The sequence below is a fragment of the Toxorhynchites rutilus genome, chromosome 3, assembly GCF_029784135.1.
Source record: "Toxorhynchites rutilus septentrionalis strain SRP chromosome 3, ASM2978413v1, whole genome shotgun sequence".
Lineage (NCBI taxonomy): Eukaryota > Metazoa > Arthropoda > Insecta > Diptera > Culicidae > Toxorhynchites > Toxorhynchites rutilus.
This window is the reverse complement of record NC_073746.1, coordinates 279,693,429-279,718,958: the sequence shown is the minus strand read 5'-3', so window position 1 is coordinate 279,718,958 and position 25,530 is coordinate 279,693,429. Positions and strand designations below refer to the sequence as shown.

General features: G+C 39.2%; 2 protein-coding genes across 6 annotated transcripts in view; one reads left to right on the top strand and one right to left on the bottom strand.

Annotated features, from left to right (window-relative positions):
- The window catches only part of LOC129779844 (60S ribosomal protein L30), a 269,784-nt gene that overhangs the window by 19,669 nt on the left and 224,585 nt on the right, over positions 1-25,530 (bottom strand). The window lies entirely within an intron of this gene.
- The window catches only part of LOC129779840 (YTH domain-containing family protein), a 41,947-nt gene that overhangs the window by 10,397 nt on the left and 6,020 nt on the right, over positions 1-25,530 (top strand). For 3 of the 4 annotated variants that reach the window (XM_055787577.1, XM_055787580.1, XM_055787578.1), the window contains exons 3-6: positions 19,476-19,598; positions 20,193-20,338; positions 20,406-21,709; positions 24,841-25,508. In XM_055787577.1, the coding sequence (XP_055643552.1) occupies positions 19,476-19,598; positions 20,193-20,338; positions 20,406-21,709; positions 24,841-25,508 (2,241 nt within the window). The remainder of the gene's footprint in view (positions 1-19,475; positions 19,599-20,192; positions 20,339-20,405; positions 21,710-24,840; positions 25,509-25,530) is intronic. The other variant, XM_055787579.1, reaches the window with a different exon arrangement.

The window sequence follows — 25,530 nt, the reverse complement described above, 5'->3', positions numbered from 1 at the left end:
TACAAATTTGTAGTCCAATCAGAGATGAGGTTAGAGCTGAAGATACAGGAACTTTGGAAACAGAGTACTGGTTCAGGGGAACTTCGATATAACGTACACATATTCAACATAACAATATAATAATTCTGTTCAGAATCGGTACTTGGTACAATTAACTAAATATAATATAGATTCCTGAGTTTCAATTAGGGCATTGAAATTTTCGGTACTTTCGTATTAGCGTCACCGGAACCGAAATACAATAGATATCAATTACTTAACCGGGCAAACGTATGCCGTCCGACGCTCGCTAATGCTCGGTCGGACCTAACTAAAGGATCGTCTCCTATGTTTCAAACTAACCGGGCAATCGATGGAACACAGGTTTGTTTGCGAAAGGCCGCCGCTTCCGACGCATTTTCGTAGCACCAAAAAATGACAAAACACTGCATTCAACAAGGCAACAACAATACAAATAATATTAGAATGCCAGTGCGAACAAAAAAATGCTATCTATTATATTTCGGCTCCGGTGACGCTAATACGAAAGTACCAAATTTTCATAAAAATAATCTCGTATTACATGTTTTAAAATATGTACACACTTGTGCTGAAGAATAAAGCCACAAACGGTTGATGCATTGTTGCATTGTTCATGACATATCGATTTGAGGTTAAGATTAATACGAATTTTTATGAAAATCGCTTCGAATGTTCATAAAGGCTTTTCTGGAGAGACAACGGATCCTGTCTGTTCTATGAATAGAGAGTGTAAAAAAATGTGTGGGTTATATCTATGGAATAAACGCAAGGTTGACGTGGGATTAACGTTGGCTTAGTAATAATTTGTTTGTGTTGATTAAATTATTGATTGAATGAAACAATTTTCGTATTCAATTGAATTCAACATATATGATGTGTAAGTAAATAATTCAAACAAACGCCATGTAATGTAAAGCACCTTGGTTTTGATGGCTGTGTTAGGGAACACATTTCGGTGGGAACAAAAGTTTCACCAACTTGCATGTATCGGGTTTCTCAATAAGAGCGCTACAGAATGTTTTTTTAAATAAAACAAAAATGGTTTTGAAAATCAATGAGATTATTTATTCATTTGAAAGTACATTTGATGCCATTATGTATGGAACTCGATTTCTTTTGCATGGCCATCACGGGCACGTTTGCAGATGTCCTGACGTTGAAGCCAATTTTCGAAGGTTTTCAAGCATAAATCGGCCGATACTGCTACAATTTCACGTTCGATATTCGTACGAAGTTCATCAATCGAAGTTCATCAATGTTTCGGTTCTACGGATCGTGTACTTCGAATCGTTATCTTGTTGGGAACGGTTTCGAGCCCATCTTTCAGTATTTTTGCAGATTTTCCGCAATGTCGCAGCGTATATGTCTGCGGTTAGAACTTCGTCGATATTGAACAGTTGTTCCTCTTCTGAACATGCAACTACCGAATCCGAACATTCTTCAGAAACTCCCTGCCCAATTTCATCCAAACTATGGATCGTTTTTGTTATTTATTATTATAGTTATTTTGGCATTGTTTTGAAAACACTTTTAGTCGAGCATTGAAGCTTTTCCAAAAGGGAAAAGCTGAGAAGTTGTCTTTTTGTTTTCTGAAATTTCTTCAAATGAACACTAGAACTACGGACCGGTCAAAATGGCCGGTTGTATCATTTGTTCATAAGAAAAGTTTTGAAGTTTTATTTGATATTATGTAATAGTGTCATGATTTCTTCTAAATATAGTTTAATTCCTTTATTTGTTTTATAACTTGACAACTAAATATCACACTGGTCAAAATTATCGATTTGGTAGAAATACACAGTGCGTGACAAATTTTTGCAGTAAAAATGTTTTAGAAAATTAACGCCAGTTAGTCATATATGCGATAATTTTTTTGTGGCATATTTTCTTTCGTAACATATAGGAATTGTAAATTGTTTCGTTCAAAAAAATCGCCTCCCTCTTCAATGACTGTTGATAGACGCTTCCAGAAACTGCCGCATATACGTTTTACCATGTTTCGATTGATAGATGTCATCAGGTATGGGCAAAATCGCACCGAAATTCGTTCAACAACAATCATTCACAGATGAAACCCACCCACCCTTCTGTTCTCCGTTTATGCCTCACTTTATTTGAGACAGAAAACATTCACCTATCATCTTCGCAAAGTTAATTCTCGAGTTGACGGGAAATACTGTCTCGATTCCGCTCATCAATTCTCAGAGAATTTTGCATTCCCTCATTTGTTTCTCGGAATGAGGTTAGATGGTGAGAGAATCAAATTGGAAATTTTTTTATTAACGCAAGTTATTGGTGAGCGGCAAGGTAGATTCATGTGCATTGCCGATAACAAATGCACTTGAATGCTGACAAGTAAAAGAGTAGGGGAGGGGTACGACGGCCACTCTAAGTATAGAGTACAATTAAACACAATGCATACAAAATTGAGGCATTTCATTATGTCAGCATCGATCTTCAGAATGTTTTCCGCGATCACGTTGACTTCCAAAAGTTTTTCTTTTTATTTTATAATGTTATATAAAAAATTAGAAAAGGTATGAAAAAGATGCTACTAAAATCATGACGGGTCAAGTTGGCCACCACTAATGGTGAGATGGCCACATGAAGTGACTCGTGAATCTAGGCGTAAAGAAGATGATTGTTTCCGGCAAAATTATGCTACATATCAAGGTCGTTGTATTTTAGATCAAGCGTGACAAGAGTGGGAGGTGTTAATTTTCCAAACCTGGATGTCATCACCTCCATAATCTTAGCTTTTAGCGACCTAAGTGTGGTGTGAGGCGTTCTATTGGTATCCCGCTCGATGACGCCCCACACAAAATAATCCGAAGGATTGATATCGGGACTACTAGGGGGCCAAATTTCCTCCTCCAAAATCTCTGGAACATTTTCAGCAAGCCATTTCTGTGTTTTCTTGACATTATGAGCAGGTGCTCTGTCTTGTTGGAAGATGAAATTACGGTCATTCACGGGACAACAACATCCTGCAGAACATAGAATACCACGGTTGTTACATTGAGTCCTTAATCAAAGAAATACAGGGGCATTACATTCCCTTTAATGGAGACTACGACTAGAATCATCACGTAGGTCGGAAACTTCGTTGACATGACGATAGGAACCTGAATACGATCTGGTGCATATGACTTATGGCCAAGATTTTTGGCCATCACCGGATTGAGAAGTTCAAATAGCCGATTTCCCGAACCATGAACCCCATTGGCCTTGCTAGACTCTTATTGATTATTTTCCCCACTTTTTTACCCTGCTTCGTTCAGCGCTATTGGAACGACACTTGTATTTCTTCCGGGTAGGAGCGTGTGATAGTTTTTCACTTCCCAAGCCTTCTTTATATAGTACACCGTTCTTTCCGACACTTTTACCGACCAAACTATCTTCTTTACAATTTCTCCTGCGCGCAATAAAACGATGAAAACTGACCGATTACTCTCTTGTTTCGACATCTTTAAGTTTACTCTACACTGTTTGTCTACATCAGAACAAACAGTGTCGGACAGAATTAGCTATCCGGTCCTGCCAGATATATCTGAATCTTGTTCCGCAAGCACGAGAAATTGCTATATGAAATTTACAGCAAAAATTCGTCACGCACCCTGTAGGTATATAAAAATTGTCGGTAGTTCCAGTATCAAAAGTTTTTCTGAACGACATGATACGAAGCCATCGAAGTATAAGAGAGGACAAGAGATTATGCATGGGTAGACTGTACACTTCGTAGTTGCTTCCCGTCATTGATCTGAACCAGCGATATTGCACATAGTACACATTGAATGGCACCTAGTAATAGCAATTCATTTTTATTGTGCATGTTTCGGTAATTCAAACTTTGAATAGTCAAACACGATCTCGACCACGTTTTTTCAGTTACCTGGAGAAAGGGAAGAATTTGAGTATGATATTCGTGGCTTTAAGGGTCGCCCCTATAGCGAGGTTCCCATGTTCCCCTGTTGGTGTTTATTTTACTTCTAGTTTATTTTACGTTCTTGTAGCTCATGCTGTATCCACTAGTCCAGTGTTTTTCAACCTTTTTCGCTTTATTTCCCCAATATAAAATCAAGTATAAAATCAAATTTGTTGCGATTATAACTTGAAAAAATAACGCGAAACTAAATGAAATAAACTCTCGTCGGTTTTCCCCAAAAATACATTTTCAAATGTTTCTTATTTTTTAATTAACATTATTCTCTATGTATCTGACACTCTCAATCTAAGTTATTACACATTTTTGATCAAATTAGGCCTCTGTGCCAGAAAGAATTGCGCAAAAAAACTACTGGCAAGCTATACCAGTGATCACAAGCTTAAACATATGGATAAAGCAAAACTCTTATCAGGTACATAATCCGCAATAAAGATTCCAATACAGATTTTCTATTTTCTCTACAGATAAAAAAGATTTTTTTGGCTCGTAAATACAGATTTCCATGTGGTAACATTGTTCGTAACGTTTATTTCGCATATTGGGATAAGAATCGATCATTTGTAGATCGATAAAATTGATCCAAAACATTCATCACTATCAGTCGGAAAGCATTTCAAATCATGTCCAAATCTTATTCTTTGATATAAGCAATTTTTCAAGTTTTTTTTTCAATTTGTTTCAAGTTTAACTTATTGTAAAAAGGCTTGACAAATGCTGTACAATTTCCTTTTTTTATGGTCTTCTGTACTGTTTCATCGTCTGTTCCATCATCATTCACTGACGAAAGTTTTTCAAACATTGCGAAGTTGTTCATTTGAACACTACATTTCCGATTTGGAAATGTTTGCCGAAAATCGCAAATTTTAGCGTATTCAATAAAGTTTTTTGTGACAATTTTTCTAATCATTGTCATCTTCGAAGCAAAGTAAATGTATATTCCCTTGCACAATTCTCCCCTTTTAATGACCAAATTCCCCACTAGGGGGGAATTCCCCACCGGTTGAAAATCACTGCACTAGTCGCTTTCATTTTACTCACTCGTAGGCTACATTTTACCAATTGCTTAGGCGGCGTAGTAGTCGCAGGTCTCCCTCAATTTCATAGAGAGAACTGGGACTACCATATTGATGGCAAATCCCGCCCACCGCTACCTTGCTCCTCTTACTTTTGCGGAGTGCACGATGGATGATTCTCCGAAAACCTGTTGCAATTCAATACTCCAGCGCTCGCGTAGGCTTCGTATGATGCTCGAACACCGCCGAAAATTGTATGCAACATTTTACGTTCGAAAACGGAAAGTGCTCGCTGGTCCTTTACCTGTATTGTCCACATTTCATGGCCGTAAAGGACAGTCGGTCTTATCTACATTCTATAGTTATTATCTAAGATGCGTTTCCGGATCCCCTTGCTGGTATTGTTGGCTGCGGTCATTCCAAGCAAACGAATTCGTTCACTACCTCCATTTCATCGTCATCCACAAGGTGAACTTGGTTTCTTCGCATTCGTCTCCATGCCGATCGGTCTAGCCTCAGCCTGGCCTCAGATATGGTGTACGTTTCCGCCGCTGATCCACAGTTATGCGCAATAACGTGGATGTCTTCGGCGAAGCCAAGCAGCTGGATCCGAGAATATTCCCGAAACTAGCACAAAACACATCACTTTTCCCATGAAGGCTCTGTTTACCCTTTCTCTACGAGCATCGTCTATAGGCGACATCCGCGCGACGATCTGTGTGTACGAGTGTCGTCTATAGACGACATTTGCGCGATGACTTGTGTGTACGAGTGTTGAAGACATTAGGGTGATACTGCACATTGATCACACCAGCGCGATATGCATACTTTTCGGCGCAATGATCCGTACAGCAGTAGCACTCCGACGGAGCACACTGCCGTAGTGAAAGGGTTAAGACGAAATAATTGATTAGGAAAACCATACTAGCGCTATGGAAGCTAATGCACGAGTGTAGTTGTTAGTGAGGAGGATTAGGATTCACTGCGATAAGTGATATGATTCTGTAAATGCGGATTCTCAACATCATTTTTTTTTCTATTATAGTGACTTCCAACATATTTCGGCTGGTTCTTCACTTTTACTTCCATTTTTTGGAAGAATATCGGGAGTGAGAATTGAACTCGTGATCTCTGCGTGAGAAGTATGGATGTTACCACTACACCAGGTCGCCTCCCAGTGAAAGTCATTTGTGATTCATCAAATGTTTCAATTTTCTACCCATTCATTCACGTATCACGTATTTCAATTCTTCACATATTCGTATGACACCCGAAGACGGAGTATATCCATGGGTCACCTTAGAAGGCATCCTAGAAAACACATCTACATTAGAACGGACTGATAAGTATATCGTGTACAATTCGTACATTTGTAAAAGTTTGAGAAAAAATGTCCAAAACATGAAGGCGTCTGGCTAAAATTAGCTTTTTAGCGTATGATTGATCGAATCTTTAAACTATCATGTCAAACTGTAAGAGAATACTTGAGAAACTCGAAAACCATGATGATATAATCATTCGAATTTAGATCGTGTAATACATAAGGGTAAAAAAAGTAGACAAGGGGTACAAACACTTTGAAGAACTTGGTAAAGGCGTCTGGACGCCTAAGATCGTTTTCGAGCCATAAATCACTACAACTGTCTGTTGCTACAAACACAACTTGACTGTTTTGCTTGTACACAGCTGTGCTGTTGCTGGGTGTTCCTATATTATAAAGATAATGGATGCAGAAGCATGCATATCCGGCACACTTATCTACGAAGAACAGAAACAACAGATGTTCGCGCCCAGTCGTGGCGGCGGGTGTTGTGTTAATTTCTTACAATCCATGGTTCAATCCATGCAAAGTTCAGCTCACAGATAGCTGAAACATTCAAAATTCAAATTCATTCTAAATCCATTGATGCACTTTCGCTGAAGCCTCTAACGTATCAAAACGGGTATCTCCTTCATTTGGTTGCTCTCGTAACTCACCAACACAACCAGCTATGGTCCTCATTCGGCGACCATGCAGAACGCAAATTATAGCAGAATCTCACAAACAGCAGGGCACCTTTCCGTACATATCCGTCACCCGTCGTTGGATGGTCACTCACACTGGTATCGCTTACCTTGAAGGAATGGTGGAAAGGTAAATTGCGAATTCGCGGCGCAGAAAAAAATAAGAGTTCAATGAACTTGAAATTGAACTAGTTTCGTGTGTGGTTGGGTTGAAAGGCTATGAGTGGTGATCGCTCACGATCTGACTTTGAGTTGCGTGCTGGTAGTAAACTGTCCCTTATAGAGATTTGGGCATTCAAAAACAAAACAATTCAGACGGCTAAGTATAACAAAAACAAAATAAAAAAAAACAAAACATCGAACCTGAATCTATCAGTTTGGGAGATTGGGCAATAGGATTTTTATGATGTATACTTACAAACCTTTCACACCTTGCAACTAGCAAATGATGTAATTTTATAATCACCGGTGGGACAAGTTCAAGGTCATCAACGCCGGCTCCCAAACAGCGAGAAAAAAAAAACTCAAATCATTCACCATCAACAAGTTCATCGTCGCCATGTATATTATGTTTTACTTTCCATCGCCATCTCGGAAACAATGCAACTTATGTTGAACTTCGTTCCAAAAGTGAAACATTCCGCACATACTTAGGATGGAGGGTATGAGATGAGGGGGGAGTAATCGAGGTTTCCCGAGTGATGGTATTCGCTCGCGCCGTGGGTTCATTAAACCGGTTTGTTTTCTTCTGTTTGCTCTTTTCTTTATGCCTTGCCGTGTAATTATCAGCGGTTGTTGGTATAGAGAGAAAAAAAAACCGATAGGCATTTTGGTGGGAATACTTTTGGAGATTTTCATTCTGTTGTTGTGGATAGACGACTGACGAAAGTGAGAGGGGCTAGCGAATGGAACTTTTGCTAAACATTTTGGGCATTTACACAGTGTGTCTAATATTCTCTTGAACGAATTTGACAAACCTTATTAGTAATTATACTTAATTGAAAACATTATAACATTGATCAACTACAGCACATGTTTTGAAATAACTATACATTTACCTTTTCAACCGCTTCAGGTATTCCTCAGCCGGCATGTGCGACTTTCATCGGCAGTTGAACTGGATCAAGTTAGATACCATGTGTTCGTTTACCTTCGACAGCATACGTGTCCACACGAAAAACTCAATAAGATTCAAATCTGGTGAATCGCGAGGCCATTCACTTTTGGTCAGAAATTCGGTCAAATTTTCCCTGCATGAATTCTAAACCAAGTTGGCTGTGGGATAGGGCGCTCCAACTTGTTATGAAAAACTATGGATAGGTTATACCTATGATATAACCGCAAGGTTGACGTAGGACTGCCGTTGGCTTAGTAATAATTTGTGTTCTTCCAATTAACAATAATCGCACTTCGAATGCTCCTCATTGGGTACGATATCGCCGCTGCGCAGAGCTGTTGATTAAATTATTGATTAAACTAGTGAATGAATGAAACAATTTACGAATTCAATTGCACACAAATCCCATTATGGTAGTGGTTATCGCAGCAAATGATTATCAACATTTTGCCTAATCATCAAACGGTATGCGTAGAAGCTCAGTGAGTTGGCGACATGAAGTTGTGAAAACACATTCCGGTTTGTAAAAACGCAAGCGAGTACAAAAGTACTCGCAGCTTGTATCACAATTGCAATGCCAATTTCCCCCGACTCCATGGTTTGTGCTAGGGAAACATTCCGATTTGCCAAAACGCAAACGAGTACAAAAGTACCCGATGCATCTATTTTGCCATGCCGATTTCCCCAGGCTCCATGGTTTTAAAGTCTGTGTTAGGGAAACATTCCGATTTGCAAAAACGCAAACGAGTACAAAGGTACCCGCTGCTTGTATCTATTTTGAAATGCCGATTTCCCTTGGCTCCATGTTTTTGAAGTCTGTGTTAGGGAAACATTCAAATTTGCAAAAGCGCTAACGAGTACAAAAGTACCAGCAGCTTACATCTATATTGCAATGCCGATATCCCCAGGTTCCATGATTTTGAAGTCTGTGTTAGGGAAACATTCCGATTTGCAAAAGCGCAAACGTGTACGAAAGTACTCACTGCTTGAATCTACTTTGCAATGCCAGTTTCCACTGGCTCCATGGTTTTGAAGTCTGTGTTAGGAAAATATCCCAATTCACAGAAGCGGAAACGAGTACAAAAGTACTCGCTGCTTGCATCTATTTTGCAATGCCAGTTTCCCCAGAGTTCCCCCAGACTCCATGGTTTTGAAGTCTGTGTTAGGGAAACATCCATTCATTCCTGCGATGGTACCTCAATCGCTGTTCAATTATAACTGAATGGATTTCCGAGCGGCGCTCGCTTATATACCGATTGTTGATTTCAATAGCCTGTTTTGAAAGTATTTTTAAGGCTATTGAAACAAGTTTTTGGATAAAAAAGTAACAAGTTTATAACGCGTAGTCATTTTATCTTTCGAATGAAGTGTTTATCATACCATTTCGTTCAGTTGTTTAGGAGCTATTAACGCTCAAAATCTCGGTCTCCGGCGTAACGCTTTCGTTTTCGAATCTTTGATTTTACACCCCGGTATAGAAATGAAAGACGTAGTCCTACGTCAAAATAATATCTTAGAAACTATTAAAAAACTCTTTTCCTGTATAAGTTCACTTCTTCCGATGTATGGATGACTTTTTAGTTGTTGCATGAGTTATTCACATATTTTTTCAGAATTAAAACGGAATTTTTGGAAGAAAAATGACAGTTAATTTTCAGTACAATTTTTGACGTAGGACTACTTCTTTCATTGAGGGTGCCTAATCAGAAGACAGGTCACGTTGTTATGATATATAGTTAACGTTAATAACTCTTTTCGCTGCGAACGAATTTTGGCAATTTGCATACCAAACGAATAGGATCTGAGATTTCCCTGAGATTTATTTGATGTGCTATAAATTACAATCCCCTGGTGTGTAAATGGTTTGAATTGATGAAAACTAGAATGGAAATGCATTTTCCCATACGTTCGTTATGCTCATTTGTGTGCTTACCTATCCGTACCGTCAATGAGGAGCATCTTTACATAAGTTACATAAGTTAAGATAATAGAAACAACGAAGAGAACATTTGTTAGGGTATAAAAGGTGGATCTCTGTTGTGGCAATTTTTCAGTTACGTTCTATACTAGAATAAACGAACATCGCTCTCCTCGTTTTGCGTCATCACATATCTCCATTTTCTCTCGAGCTGTGGAAACGATCAAATATCTCACTCGCCGATGACTGCCATCGCAATCATTGCATCGAACTGCGGTCATGACAAAGCAGGAGTTAAGGTGTTAATTCTGCGCCACACAATTGTGTGGGGAATCATTGTAGGTCATCGTCGGCTCACCATGAAAATAAATGTCGTCCTAGAATTTTGTTTGTGTGATTTGGTTTCGCGTGCCAGTAAGCGAAGCTCTTCATGAAGGATGACAGCTACGTTGATCTTGGTCGAGAATAATCATAGAAAGAGCTTCTGTAGAGAAGAGCGCAAAACGTTTAGAAGTGTATACAGGAAAACCTTTTTTTTGTGCGGTTTTTTTGTGCGAATTTTTTTTGTGCGATTTTTGTTCTTGTGCGATTTTTTTATGCGGTATATGAAAAGGGGCATATTTGACGAACTTTAGTCCATTTTTTTTTCGATGTTTGATATGCATTTCATCGTACTACATAAATATTATGTCTGTCAATTACCAGTTTGATGCTTTATTTTGTTTGTTTTAACGTGTAAGTAGGAGTTTGTTGAATGGAGTGAAGAGTTGATTTTCTGATCGGCGTAAGAGGATAGACAACATAATAAAGCGAGAAAAATATGAGAAATAATATAACATGTGTTTTAATTTTAATTCTAATAATTACTGACGTCTATGTTCAACGCTTTCTCCATTACGATTACGATAAGATTGATTTCAAAGCATAAATTGTTCGCATCTGACAGTGCGAAAAGAGCATATTTGCGTCTAAATTATTCACTTCTCAAATCATTCCCATTCTTCCATCAAAAACTCTAAGTAGTGCATGATATGATTTCTAATCGCAACAAGTTTCAACATGCAACTAAAAGCACAATACAGCCATGCGCAACCAAAAAGACAAACTGTTCCATCGCTCAGCATGATAACAAAAGGAAATCGAACGGTCAACGGTGTAGATTTGAGTTATTTTCTTAGGGGAACTATTTTTATGCGGTCCCTATCCACCGCACAAAAAAATTCAAATTGTGTACACCAGCAAAAAGTATGAGGGTCCGTGTTTAAGGGGAACAAAACGGAGGTTTGTGGAAGGCCTGTGAGACGACCCCAGGACGACCACTTAGAAAATCAAGTTGCGCTTTGAGCGCAAAACGATTGAACATTTGGGATAACATTTCAATAAAATTAGTACCAACATAGAACTGTTCAAACCAGATTCATGGCGGGACTTTAGAAATAATAGAATATAATCCGTCTTCGAAGATCATTTCCGATCATCGATTCTATCATCTGAAAAGTGCATGAAATCGACAGATGGAGAAAAATTCGTAATATGCATTGACTCGATTTGTCCGAAAAAACCATGTTAGACATAGAAAAACCATAACGTTCCATTTAAAGCCTGAATTTTGAACAAAAATGTTACTTGATATGTTGTAAGGGAATTTGAGCGGCAAGTAAAACTATGAAAAGCATACCTATTTTATTCGTTAAGTATTAAAAGTATTAAATGGTATCGAAAATTTGAAAGGATACTTTATGCCTATTCCATTTGTTGTTTTTAAGCGGCTTCCAACTTTGCAGTTCTTTCGCCTCTAAAATTACGCCTAGCCCTATCTATGCGGTATTAATCAAGTAAATGGCTTCATAAAAGAAATTATACCTTCATGGAGGGTGACGCAAAGTCCTAGTGCGACTATCGCGTAATGACAGTTCATTTGTAGCAAGCTGGATTGTATTGTATTGTATGGAGCGGGTAGAATAGACCAAATTAATGGTCGACGTGATGCAAGGCTCCTACGGACGAAGAGACATCGAAAATTTGTACAGCGGTTCAAAAGCTACGAATTTTAAAATATGGGCATATTTGGCAAAATTAGCAAAACACTAATTTTTCAAATAATCATACTGCCGTTCTACGCATAGTTGTCCCATGTTCCAAAATCGTAATCATAATTTTCCAGCATATCTGTCTACCAAAAGCTTTGAGCATTTCAATTGAGCAATACACCGGGTTTTTTTTATAGGCAGTAAACTATTGTTTGATGAAATGTGACAAGATCCCCTCCCTTGAATCAATCTAGCTTTATTACGGACTTAAAATGCATGATGGGACAATTATGCCTAGAATATCAACATGGGACAATTGAACTTGGTATGGTTTTACGAAATACTGGGAACAAACCATGAGTTTTTTTTGTGGTTTTCCGATAGATTATGCATGAAAACATCGTTTCATGAAGAAACGTGAAATTTGCTAAAAAGTAACATGTGAGAACTATGCGTGAAACTGCTGTTTAATAGCATAATAAAGTAAACACATTCGGTTCCATAGGAAATAGCATCGGGATGTAGTATGTATATGGTAGAGATATCGCTTGTGAATCGTAGGCGGCTCGCACACCACAGCAATAAGCAACTAGCGAACTGCAATACGCAATATACAACAGGCAACATACTTTGTTGTTCGCATACCAGAGCAATAAAAACCCCTGACATTATGCAAACAATCGGCTTAATGTACGAAACTTGTCAAAATATGGGTGACAAGTTGCTCTTCAACCGACACGCCGTGTTGCTAGTGACATGTGTTGCTCTGTAAAGGCGACAGCGATATCGTATTGCGTCGGTGTGCGAGATCAACAAAAATTAAATGGAATAATCCATTGGCGATAATAATGCTTATTGCATGTTAACAGTTGCTAGTTGCTTATTGCTCCGGTGTGCGAGCCGCCGTACAGTGGTGTGGTGTAATCTGCAACACCTTTGCAGAATATATATCTCATTGTTATCTGAGAGAGAGGAGCCAGCTGAATGACAGATAGTTTGTTTTCTTCTTATTCTTTTTGCGCTTTCTCATCAAGAAAATTCAAATCGGACAATTTCAATCAAGCAAGTTGTTGTCATTCATCTATGAGAAAAGTGTTCAAACTTGACGTGAATCTTTGTTTGTGAGTACATTTGTGCGTTTTTATCCTCGATTTGGTTTTTGACGTAGGACTACGTCTAACAGGAATATATGGGGGGAAAACGAAAATTTGAACACTGATCATGTGGGATACAATGAAAGATGTACTAGGTCAGCCCACATCATGGCTTCCAGCAGCATCGGCCCACTCAAACAAGTTTCTTTTACTTCTGACTATTTCGATATAGTTGTCCTGAAGAATTATTTCGATGATTTCTAAAACAATATCCGAAATAATAAGCAAACAAATTTTTATGATTCCTTTGCCGGATGAGATCTTGCGTGAATTTATGGGTGTTTTCGGCTCATTTGTGACTTTTTCCGATCGTTCATTTAGTTTTCGCGAATTCATTCATGGTTCCCGGATTAAAAGTCAAGCTGGGCGTGAAGAAGGCATTTTCCAGCGGCGAGAGCCGTTTTCTTCGATTGAAAACAAAAGGTGTTTCGAATGTTTCGTTTTGCGGCGGTTGCTATCACTACGCTGTCAAAACATTACCGGTTCGGTTCGGATTACTGTAGCTGTTCAGCGAAAGGTGGTGCAGACACAAATTTGTGGATTATTAATTTGGAAACGATGTTTTTCACAGCATTTGAGATAAAGTTTTGCTCTTGGCACCAAACAATCAACATGCTAATGTTGAAGGTGAAGGTTTACTCGGATGTTTTATTGCTTCACTGCTTTGATAATGGTTTGCGCATTTAGTTTGTCTACATTACATCTGCACTGTATATAAATATGAAACAATGAATTACGTATTTTGAGCTTGTTTTTCTGAAGTGAAATAACTTGACCTAAATTCGAACAAATGAAAATAAACCAATATTTATATTTTTTTATCTCGAACCGCCCGAACAGATAGTGAAGGTGAACCAATCAGTCTCGTCCACAAAACTAAAAGGTGTGATATAATTAGCTTCACCATATCAATCTTGATCAGCGATAACATGATCCATTCGCTATACAATCATAATTGAGTGGATTTCCAAGCTGGCACCTGCTTATACAGATTTTTGTGATTTCAATAGCTTGCTTTCAAAGCAATTTTTGAGCTATTGAAACTAGTTTTTGGATCAATAACTAACAAACATTAGACATTCTATCTTTCGAATGAAGCGGTTAACATACCATTTCTATCAACTAACAATGCTCGAAATCCTGTTTCTCTAATGTAACGCTCTCGTTCTTAAAGCTTTGAACTTACACCCCAGTATAGAAATGAAAGATGTAGTCCGACGTCAAAATCATTTTCACATAAAATTTCTTGCAATAAAATGTTATGTTAAAATTTTCTACATATTTCAATACTTCCCCTTGGTTCACCGTGACTGGTTCGCGCTGACATAAAGGCCATCACAACAAACGCGAGCTGGCTCCTCTCTCTCAGATTGTTATTAGGCACTAACTGACCTGGCAAACTTCATCCCGCCCAAAATTTGTTTCTTGTTATCAATACCTTCAAACATTCACGTTTTCTTACTAAGCGCAAGTTCATGAGTCCAATCGCAGAACTGTTCATTGATTGATCTTCTAATTGACCCCGTTGAATTTACCTTTTACTAAAAAATTCCTAGTACTTCTACCAAAACTCATCATTATACAGTCAACTCTCCCTAACCCGATATCCAAAGGGACCATCGAGTTAGGGAGGTATCGAGATACAGAACATTTTTTCCTAATTTTTTTTATGTCTTAAATTGTCATATATTAGGGTAAGTGTCCCAATTATGGTATGAATTTGAATTTTTGATTCATTCCCTTAAAGTGAAAAAACACCTTTCTCATATAAAAAAAAAAAAATTTCCAGAATCTTTCAGGAGGTGATAGACGGTTATATTTCACGAAAAAAATCCTTCTACGCATATGTTAGAATTTCAACGATGACAGACTTATAGAACTTTTTCTTTGTTTCGGATTCTGTTGGCTCAAACTGACTCTACATTGAAAAGTATGCTACGTAATCCGATTTTGTTGCTTTCATTTGAAAGATGAGAAAATTTAGTACAGGATATAGTAGTGGAACATCTAAATTAGTGGATTAAAATAACATTTTTGAAGTGGAAAATTTAAAAGTTTTTTTTTATTTGTAATTATTAATTTTATCCTAAAAATTCATACTAAACTTGATTGTTTCTATCAATTAAATTAAAGCTCTCTAACCTCTCTACAATTTGTTCTTTGACGCCCAACTTCTATCTCTCTTAATTTCGCTGCAATATCGATATAAACAATTCCTGATGAAGATTCAATCAAAATCTTCAAAAATCGCGATTTTTAATCCACTGTACTTATAAAAGCCACTTAAATTTCACCTTAATGCTGAAAGGTTAACTTTTTTTCTTGAAATTATTCATATTTGAATTATAAAAAAAAACTTTTTTTTTCAAACTGTATACAATCGAGTCCTAAATTTTACATAATCGATTCATATATAATCGAGTTTGTATATAATCGAGTCCGACTTGCACGAGGCACTAGGTTAACAAAGAAAATATTGATTAAGTATGTTACTCAAACTGAATTGTAACGATCACGCAGGAACTGTTCAATCACATAGAAATGTTCGAATAGTTTCACAGGAACATTTTCAGTTGATTTCAATATTCCGGACATATTCTTCAGGTTTGATTTAACGTTCGAATTAACATCTCAATAGAACTACTATCTTCAGCGTTTTTCTCAGGTTTTTCAACACTTTCTAGTATATCGGTATTTGGCATCAGATCACAGCAAATCACGTGTTGGTCCTTTTTGCACTAAGTATTAAAAGACATTGAGCAATCGAACGGTATTGTACCGTCGACATCGCTCACGACACATTAATTATGCCAGCGGAATATCACTCCGTCCATGTTGGTTGTGCTTTAAAGTTAGAGTTTCCCAGTTTCTGGACAAATTCTCAAGCCATATCCCGAAGAATAGAAGAGGGGTAAATTATTTTGTCTAGCTTGACAAGACAAAAATTCATTGACCGCTCCAGCTTCTCGATTCTGACCAACCTTATATGCTTTTGGTCTAGATACAATTTTCCATTCCGATTCCATTTTTACTTTAGTTTGAGTAGTGTTGATACCGCACTTTGTGCAATACTGAAATTATTTGCAGCTTCAGACCCCTTCCGTCCATATTTTTCGACCTGCTCGATGATGCTCAAACCTTGCGCAATGGTTAGCGTTTCGATTGTTCGCTTGAAAGGTTTCTCGAGGTTTTCCATACTTGAAAATAAATTGTTTGATGACACGAACACTCTGTCTTCACTTTAAAGGGCAATTGAAATCTGAGGTAATAACGCACAAAAACATGTACGCGAAAATCAATCGAGTTCGGGAGGTGAACATCCATGGAAAAATGAATCAAAACACATCGAGTAAGAGAGGCATCGAGTTAGGGAGGTATCGTGTTATGGAGAGAAGAATGCTTGTAAAATCGAAGGTGCCATGAAATCCGTCGAGTTAGGGAGAGTTGACTGTAATATCAGATTATTTTCAGACACAATGTTTCTCCGCTAAATGGAATAAATGTTTGATACAGAAAATATGATACAATAAAGACAGATCCCTCTCCTCTTCTCCCCTTAGAGAGGGGGAGGGAGTCTATTCATCTTAGAAACGTTTCGTGCCTCCTAAAATCCCCCCTCCCCCCTAAGAGAGGGAGGAGGAGTATCTATCCACCATAGAATCATTTATTGCACCCTAAAACCTCCAAATGCCAAATTTGGTTTCATTTGCTTGATAAATTCTCGAGTAGTGCAGAAATCTGGATTTCATTTGTATGACAGTCCCACCTTAGAGAGGGGGGTGGAGTGTCCAACCACCATAGAAACATCTATTGCACCCTAAAACCTCCACATGTCAAATTTGGTTTCGTTTGCTTGATTAATTCTCGAGTAATGCAGAAATTTGTGTTTCATTTGTATGGTTATACATATAGATTCGCTAACAAGGTTTCCACGTGTTCTGTTAAATTTTTTTTTATTTGTTTGAGAATTAGTTCGTTCTTCAAAACCAGAAACGAGTGCATTAGCATTGTCGCAAGTGTGACATTAATGTCTTGCATTTGAACCGATTAATTTATTATGGATCTACAAAAACAATACATGGAGGGACAGTTATGCCTAGAATATCAACATAGGACAATTGAACCTGATGTTGCTTTTTTTAAAAGCTGCGAACAGACATTAAGTTTTTTCGTGTTTTTACGGAGATTATGCATAAAAACATCGTTTTATGAAGAAAAGTGAAAATTGTCGAAATGTAATGGGACAACTATGGGTAGAACGGCAGCATATAAGAAATGTAAAAACGGGCCTAAAATGTTCTTGATAACGAATGAATATAGGACGTTAGAAAGCTGGAATATTTCATTTCATATATTTAGAAGATCGATCTTTTCTTCTCCGATTTCCGATTTTTTGGGTCGATTCTTTGTACCACATCAAATCGCGAAAATCAATGTTTTCGTTTTGGATATTTCTGATCGTTTGGATTGATAGAAAATTTTTTGAAAGTTTGTTTTTCAGCGAACATTGTTGACAAATTTGTGTTTGTATAGAAACGCGAAATGTTTAAAGAAAACACAACACTAAAGTAAGAACGAGTAAAAAAAATTGAAAAAGGTATTCGATTTTCCAAAGATCGATTCTTTGGTACCGATTTAATTAGTGAATCGATCAGTACGCGTTTTAGAAAATCGATCCGCCAAGTTTAAAAACCTTAAACCTTAATGCACCTTAAAAGGTGGTACCGATTGCATCGTGTCAAAAAACATTCTCATACGAAAAGTGAACGCATTTTGGATGCTCCGTTTGAAATTTAAATTATTCAAACCAAACATATGCGTAATGCTCACATCCAGCAGCCCCTCGTTCTCGACGTTTTCCCCCGTTTCATTTTCGCCGATAAGTTTGTATTTGAAACCAGTCACTGCTGCTCTTTCTTAGTTCCCAACGGAAGAGCGCAACGAACTGTGTTTATGCGTATGTCAAACAGGGGTATCTAAGCATGGAGTTTAGTGCCCTGTGAGTGCTTCACGAAAGAAGAAAGACCAATGAACTGTATCTGTGAGATGGGTAGGCGAACTGGTGGAAATGAGTCACATACGGTCTAATGATGTGGGACATCGGCTGTGGTCGCACGATGTGTCTTGTCTATTGATGTAAGGCTCCACCGGCGGTCTGCGGTGTGTGTGTGTATCTGTGGCGTTTCATGGGTAGCGTGCGGATTTATTGATAACACCATACCACAGAAATCTAATCTCGTTTCTCTCACATAGTATTAACAGACTTAAAACGGGAATCCGGTGGTGGGTATTGTCATTGTGTTCTGAGGTGGAGAAATATGTTTAGCTACTGTATGCTGAGGAGGAGGAAGAGTAGACGTCTCAGAACTTGACGAGGGATTGTAGGAAACAAGTTGTCACCCTACAAAATAAAATTGCACTACACTTCACAACTTGTCACATACTCTCCGCATTGTCATAAGCGTGAGATCTTCATAAATTATGAATGAATAATCTTCATCATTCTTAGCGGGGCTTGTTTTCTATTAGTTTCCCCCTTGTTTTCTGAGGCCCACTCTAATTATTTTCTGTGTATTTGTAATCTTTAGCATTCTACACAGCGCTATTTGATGTCGCTGTGTGCAAGATTGCCGATTGTTGTATTCGTTGCATTTACCATGCAATCTCTGTCTGCTGAATTACACCGCGCCACCGTTTGAAGCACAAATGACCGAAATACGCTGACGTTTTGCAGATTGAAAGAAAAAAAACTAAAACAAGAAATCTATCGTGTTTCCCACTACCGAGAACATGAGTGGCTTCCAATTGGGGTGACATATTCTGTTTAATTAAATCGGCTACCAAGTCCGCTGTGCTCGGTTTCTACGAATGGGTTCATTGCTGTCGCGAATCGACTCCCTCCTGTTATCCGATGCCATCTAACTGTTGGAGCATTTCCAGAGTGGTCTCACTCCGAACGTGTAACACCATCACTTTTATTTTTTGCTATTTTTTAAATTTATATTCGGTGTAGAATTTTACTTCCGTTTCGTACTCTCTATTTCGACGTTTACTCAATATCATCAAATGTTTAAAGCTTGGGGTACAAGTATCGACATTTAAACACCGTGCAAACAACATCAAACAAACTAGAAACGAACTAAAAGTACAATGTTTCTCCTCTCTTTTCCATCTTTTCCCCTCTTTTCATCTCTTTCTCTCCGTTTCTTTTCTTCGTCGAACACGGCGAAACCGAAAACCACCCACCCCGCGGGATACTGTGGCGGATCCAGGTTATGGTTATGGCTCGCAGCAGACGACATCATCGGGTGTACAGTTCCAATATCCTCCGTTCAGTGGCGTAGGAGAGACGAATGCTTGGTCGAATGGAAGTGAAAGTATAGCTATAATAGGTGGTGGGTACAACTAGACCTACAACAACAGTATCAAGCATGACACTCAAAAACAGCAACAGTAGTAGCTACAGCAATTATACCATCCCACTCCCGTACAGTTCGTTAGAATCCACTCAAACCTCCAATAGGGGGACAAGAGTAACAATGACAGGCTGAAAATATGAACGTTCACGCAGGATAGACTCCAACCACTTCTATTACCTATCGGGATTAGTTTAAATAAAATGCAATTTTCGCTGTTTGTAGTTGATACATTCTCAGTCAACAAAAACAAGTTTATGCAGACAGAAAGTTTGCTTTGATTTACGCATTACACACCTCTACTCATGTCACCCAAATTCAAACACTAAGGGTCAAACTGTTCTCGACACAATCCAACACACAGCTACAAACTGGCTAGCCACAAGAAAATAAACACTATGTCTCACGTCAGTTTGATGCGGGAGGAGAAGGCGGAGGAAGAGGAGGCACTTTTCGCTTTATGTTGACACCATTTTTCCTTCTTTGTTTTACCATGCCTCCGCACGGCAAATGGGGACACGTTCTCAATCGATTTTAACATTTTTTCGTTTTGGTTCATCTCGTCACTAACAGGAAATGATTACAATAACTCATGGGGATCACAGCAAATGAACCACGGTCACGCTGGTGCTGGTGCCGGAGGACATTCTCAGAGAAAGCCGTACGATGATTACTACCACAGGAATCAAGGAGTCTATCACGGTCACGATGGAATTAAGGTGCGTATGTTGTGTACTGCATTTGGAGGTGTGATAATAATGATTCTATCTCTCTCTATTTTACCAGAATGTTGAGCAGGGAATGCAGGGACTCGGTCTCGGCTCGATGCACCACGACAGAGACACCAATCATCACTCCTCCTCACATAGCAGCAATCCACTATCCAAATCGGATCAACATCACCAGCAGCAGAAGGAAGCTCCCAAAAAGATGACCTGGGCGTCGATTGCCTCCCAACCGGCTAAACCGCAAGTGAACACCACGAGTACAACGGTGAAAAAGAAGGGCCCTGGAATGCCTCCGCCACCTATGGTGCCTGGTAAACACAACATGGACATTGGCACCTGGGACTCGCCATCCAAAAATGGAAATAGTCCGATGGTACCAACTCCAACACCGCCGCCGATTGTTCCTCCTCCGGTGATCGAACCGTCCCCGCTGGCCGATCCACCGGTTAGCAAGGCTGCAAACAGCGCGTCTGCCATGGGAGGCCACCCTGGAGGAAGCGGCAATCATTATCATCAGCAGTCGCAGTACCCGTCACAACAAAACATGGGACCATCGTCAGGAGTGCAGAATTCACGCTGGCCTACGCCTGGTCAAGCTCAGAACCCACTCCCTCAACAACCACAGCAGCAACCGCCACATCAACATCAACCGAATCAATCTGGCGGCGGTAACAGTGGAATTATATCGCAGCAGCAACCTTCGCAGCGCTCGGACCATCGCCAGTATCAACAAGCAGCTAGTGGTGGACCACAGAGCAACAGAAATAATTTCTCAGGACCACCACCCGCTCTGAGTCAGGGAAGTGGTGGGCCAACAGGCTATCATCAGCCACCACCGTTTCATCATCAACAGCAGCCTTTATCGGTGCAGCACCAGTCGCATCCTCGCCAGAATCAAACACCACAGTATGGACCAACACCACAACATCAGCAAGGTGATCGTGGATCGTACCAACAATCACCCCCACAACATCGGCAGTCTCAAGAAGAAAGAAGGCCAGGAATGCTCAATGGTCCTCCCAATAATTTTCAGGATAACCAACAACTATCGCAACAGCAGCAGCCACCGGTTCCACATCAACCGCAGCATTCTCAATTGCAACAGCAGCAGCAGCAGCAGCAGCAGCAGCAGCAGCAGCAGCAGCAGCAGCAACAGCAACAGCAACAGCAACAGCAACAGTTGCCGTCGCAACCTCTTCAACAGTCACAATCTCCCACGCCCGCAGTTGCGGAATCGAACGTCGTGGAGGCAGCTCCATCAGCTGCTGCACCTACACCCGCACCGATTCTTAACCATTTGCAGAACAAGAACAACTACAATCCTCCCACAATGGATCTACTCGATACGGCGCATCTAGCTAGGTGAGTTTGTTGAGCATATGTGTATGCAATAAGCAACATCCAAGGTAACGATTCGCGCTGCTTTGAATCACTAGGAGTAATTGTAAACACATTGTAGATCTACATGTTCGCGCAGAATCGCTGTCATCTTCTTAGGTGACGCTAATGTCCCTAGAGCACTTTCTCAAGGTAGCACACTGAATTCTTTTTTGCGCGACTGATGCGTGCGCACAAAAAAATAGCGTAATTTCGAACAAATCGCGTAATTTCGAGAGTCGAAATTAAAATGTAGGGTAAATGATCTGGTTTGTCCGATTTAGGGTGTTTTTACGCAACTACTAAATGCAACTCTTCATGAAAATCACATATAATCGATACGAGTTTGGGTTTGTTGAAAAGCCCCAAGTCTCTAGTAGCTAATACTACCATAAGGCGCTGAAATTATTCAAATTTTTATGGGGATCGAATAAAAGTTAGCTCGAATGAGGGGCGCATTGACTATTTTATAATGATTATTTTATAATCCTTTAAAACATGCGATTCCGTAAAAATATACTATAAAACTACTGTAAATCATGAAAAAGACAATTTTAGTTATATGTTATGAATCATTCGAATACCTGATTTGACAAAGGTGTGCTGAATTAGAGCATTCAAAAAAGTGGACAAACCATGACCATATTTTCGATTGGTCAAACCAAAATCATGTACCTTATTATTTTAGCATGGTTATCAACAGATTCTGTCTGTGGAACCTTACAAATGGTTGACGAAGCAAATAAAACGATCTGAACAATTCTTCCGACAACCGATTTAACTTGCATGTTCTGTAATTCATAAAATTGTACTAGGGATTGTAAAATAGTTTGCTTCCTCGTGCTGCATTATGAATGGCACTAAATGAATAATACTGAGCATACGGCGCTTGGCGGTGGAGCTCAAACAGCGTCTGATATGAGTCCTTGGACTAATAATTCATTGACCCCGAAGCAAGTTTATTGCGGAAACCGGCGTGAAAAGACTACGACGGGATGAATGGCAACGACATTAGGTATGAAACAATGGATACGAATTGGTACATGAAATGTTTTGGCTATACGAGTAGATAACGCACTACATCATAGCTTCCTATTCAGCATACCAGCTCACGCTGTTCTGTTGAGGTGGCAGCATGTAAACGAGAGGAATTCAAAACACTGGTGCGCAATCTTACTATCGTCCAAAGCTACGTGCATACCAACGCTGTCGTGCCTCAGGAACATGAGCACTACTACAACCAGCTGAATGCCATCGTGGATAAGATCCCCAAAAGTAGTATAAAAAAATCAACACGGGCGACTTAAACGCGAAGATTGACTCTGCAAACACGTACTATGAGCGTGTCATGGAACGTAAAATTTTGTGGCAACATGCTAATTGGGGATCTCTTTTTCCCCAACCACCAGGGCACAAGGTCACTTGGGTCTCCTGCGATGACTACGATGACCGAGAACCAGATCGACCACATCTGCATCAGTCAAATAACCCTTGCATTAATGTGGAGGAAGGAAGCCACAAACGGCTGCCACAATGGCGCTCATTTCTTTTATCTACCTCCCTCACCCCTCGCCCGAAAATCAACAATTTCGCGATACAGTGTGAAGAAAATGATCGTTTTCGCACACTTCCCAACAAGTAATATCTACCAAACTCTAATCGATTACTCACAAGATATTAAATTTTCATCTGCCGTCACACTGTAAAGTGAAAAACGTCGGAAAACTCGAACTAGTGCTCTGATGGTTAAATTTTCATTTTTCAATTTCCGGCAATGTTTTTGTTTGTTTTGGTGGAAGCATCGTTATTTTTTCACAGTCACACTTTTATAGCACAGTTATAAAAACCACTCAATCAAATGTTATTCTTGAGTCATAGCGTTTTATGTCATGAAAATCAATAAAATAAAATTGTGTTGATAGACCAATTCACTTATCAGACTGTGTGGCGGTTCACTGACACGAGTCTTAGAATAGATTTGAAAAAAATAACAATTCAATACTGAAGTAAAATGTATGAACGATGTGTTCCGATGAATAATTGCAAATATAAATATATATAAAAGGTATATTTTCATATGAAGTAAAATTCTTATTATACGCGAGCGTAACATGAGCACATTTATAACACATGCGAATTGGGGTTTCTTTGATAATAACAAGTTCTTCCGCACAGTAACTCGATGTTGATAATTCCTTAATGTTTTCCTTCGTTAATCGTATTGTTTTCACATTTTCTCGTTGGAAAGACTTAACCCTTCTCTTCGTTGGCCATGGCATTTTGGTTGAATGTAATTCTTTTCCGCTTACTATTTTTGACAGCAGAGTCAGCCGTGGCAGTGTTCCGAGCTCTGCAATACAATTTTAACCAATACAAACAAAACCATCGCGGGAAATTGAAAAATGAAAATTTAGCGACCAAGCTGTAAGGAATATAATAATACGTTTATTGATAAATTGTACAAAAAGTCACAACTTTTTAAGAAATTGTGTCATAATGTGTCAAAATGACTTGCTTGGGCAATCTAATGTTGAAGAAACCCTAATTTTCAAGATGGTTTTTCTTCAATCTTCCATTCTCCGGGAAAGAACGAAAAGTCGAACATTGGCCAAAACCTCCTTTTTTACCTCTGTGAGTTTCATTTGAATGCTTATTGTCCTACATCGCAATGTGTGTTCTATTATCAAGGTAATACTGTAGAAAGGTTTACATACTTTTGTATCGGGTTTTGTTTTTCAGTTTATTTTTTTGAAACATCCTCCGCAAATATTTGATTTAGCACGAATTTATTGCCCATAAAGCTATATAAAATTGAACGAAATTAATGCTAAGTGGAAGCTAATAAATTGAGCTATTTTTTGGAGCAAAAATATTACCATTACCAGTTGCTGTTCGAACAGTTGCTCCAAGTGCTGATAGTGAGCCAATCACAGACGCCTCGGCAAGAGCAGCCTCCTCAGGAAGTGCATTCGCCTTATTCGAACAATCGTCCTGATGATATTTCAGAACAAATTGATTTAGGGAGAGTGTATTCAAAAAGGTTTCGAGTTCGAATATTGCTTAAATATTAACGTATTAACATATTTCCATTGTTCTAATTTATATCATTGCTCTAGATTCTTCGTCATCAAATCCTACTCGGAGGATGACATTCATCGCAGCATTAAGTACGAGATTTGGTGCTCGACCGAGCATGGTAACCAGCGGCTGGACCAAGCGTACCGTGAGCGTGAGGAGCAGGGTGGCATGGTGTATCTGTTTTTCTCGGTGAACGGATCGGGTCACTTCTGTGGCATCGCTCAGATGATTACGGCCGTTGACTACAACTCGATTTCGAGCGTTTGGTCGCAGGACAAGTGGAAAGGTACCTTCAAGGTGCGCTGGATCTACGTGAAGGACGTCCCGAATGGGCAGCTGCGACACGTTCGACTGGAGAACAATGAGAATAAGCCCATTACGAACTCGCGTGATACGCAAGAGGTGCCCAACGCGAAAGGCATACAGGCCCTTAAGATCATCCACAGCTACAAGCACACAATGTCGATATTCGATGATTTCATCCACTACGAAAAGCGTCAATTGGAGGAGGACACAAAGAAGCACGATGTACCGGTGCACCAACAGTATAGATCCCAGTACGGCGGTGGATACGAAGGCTCTAATAAGTATAACAATTACAACAAATATAATGATCGTGATGGCGAAGGAGGGTATAACTCTCGTGGAGGCTATGGAGGCGATGGTAGGGGATATCACGGAGGAGGAGGATATAACAAAGGTTACGGTAAGTGAAATCCCAGAGTAAT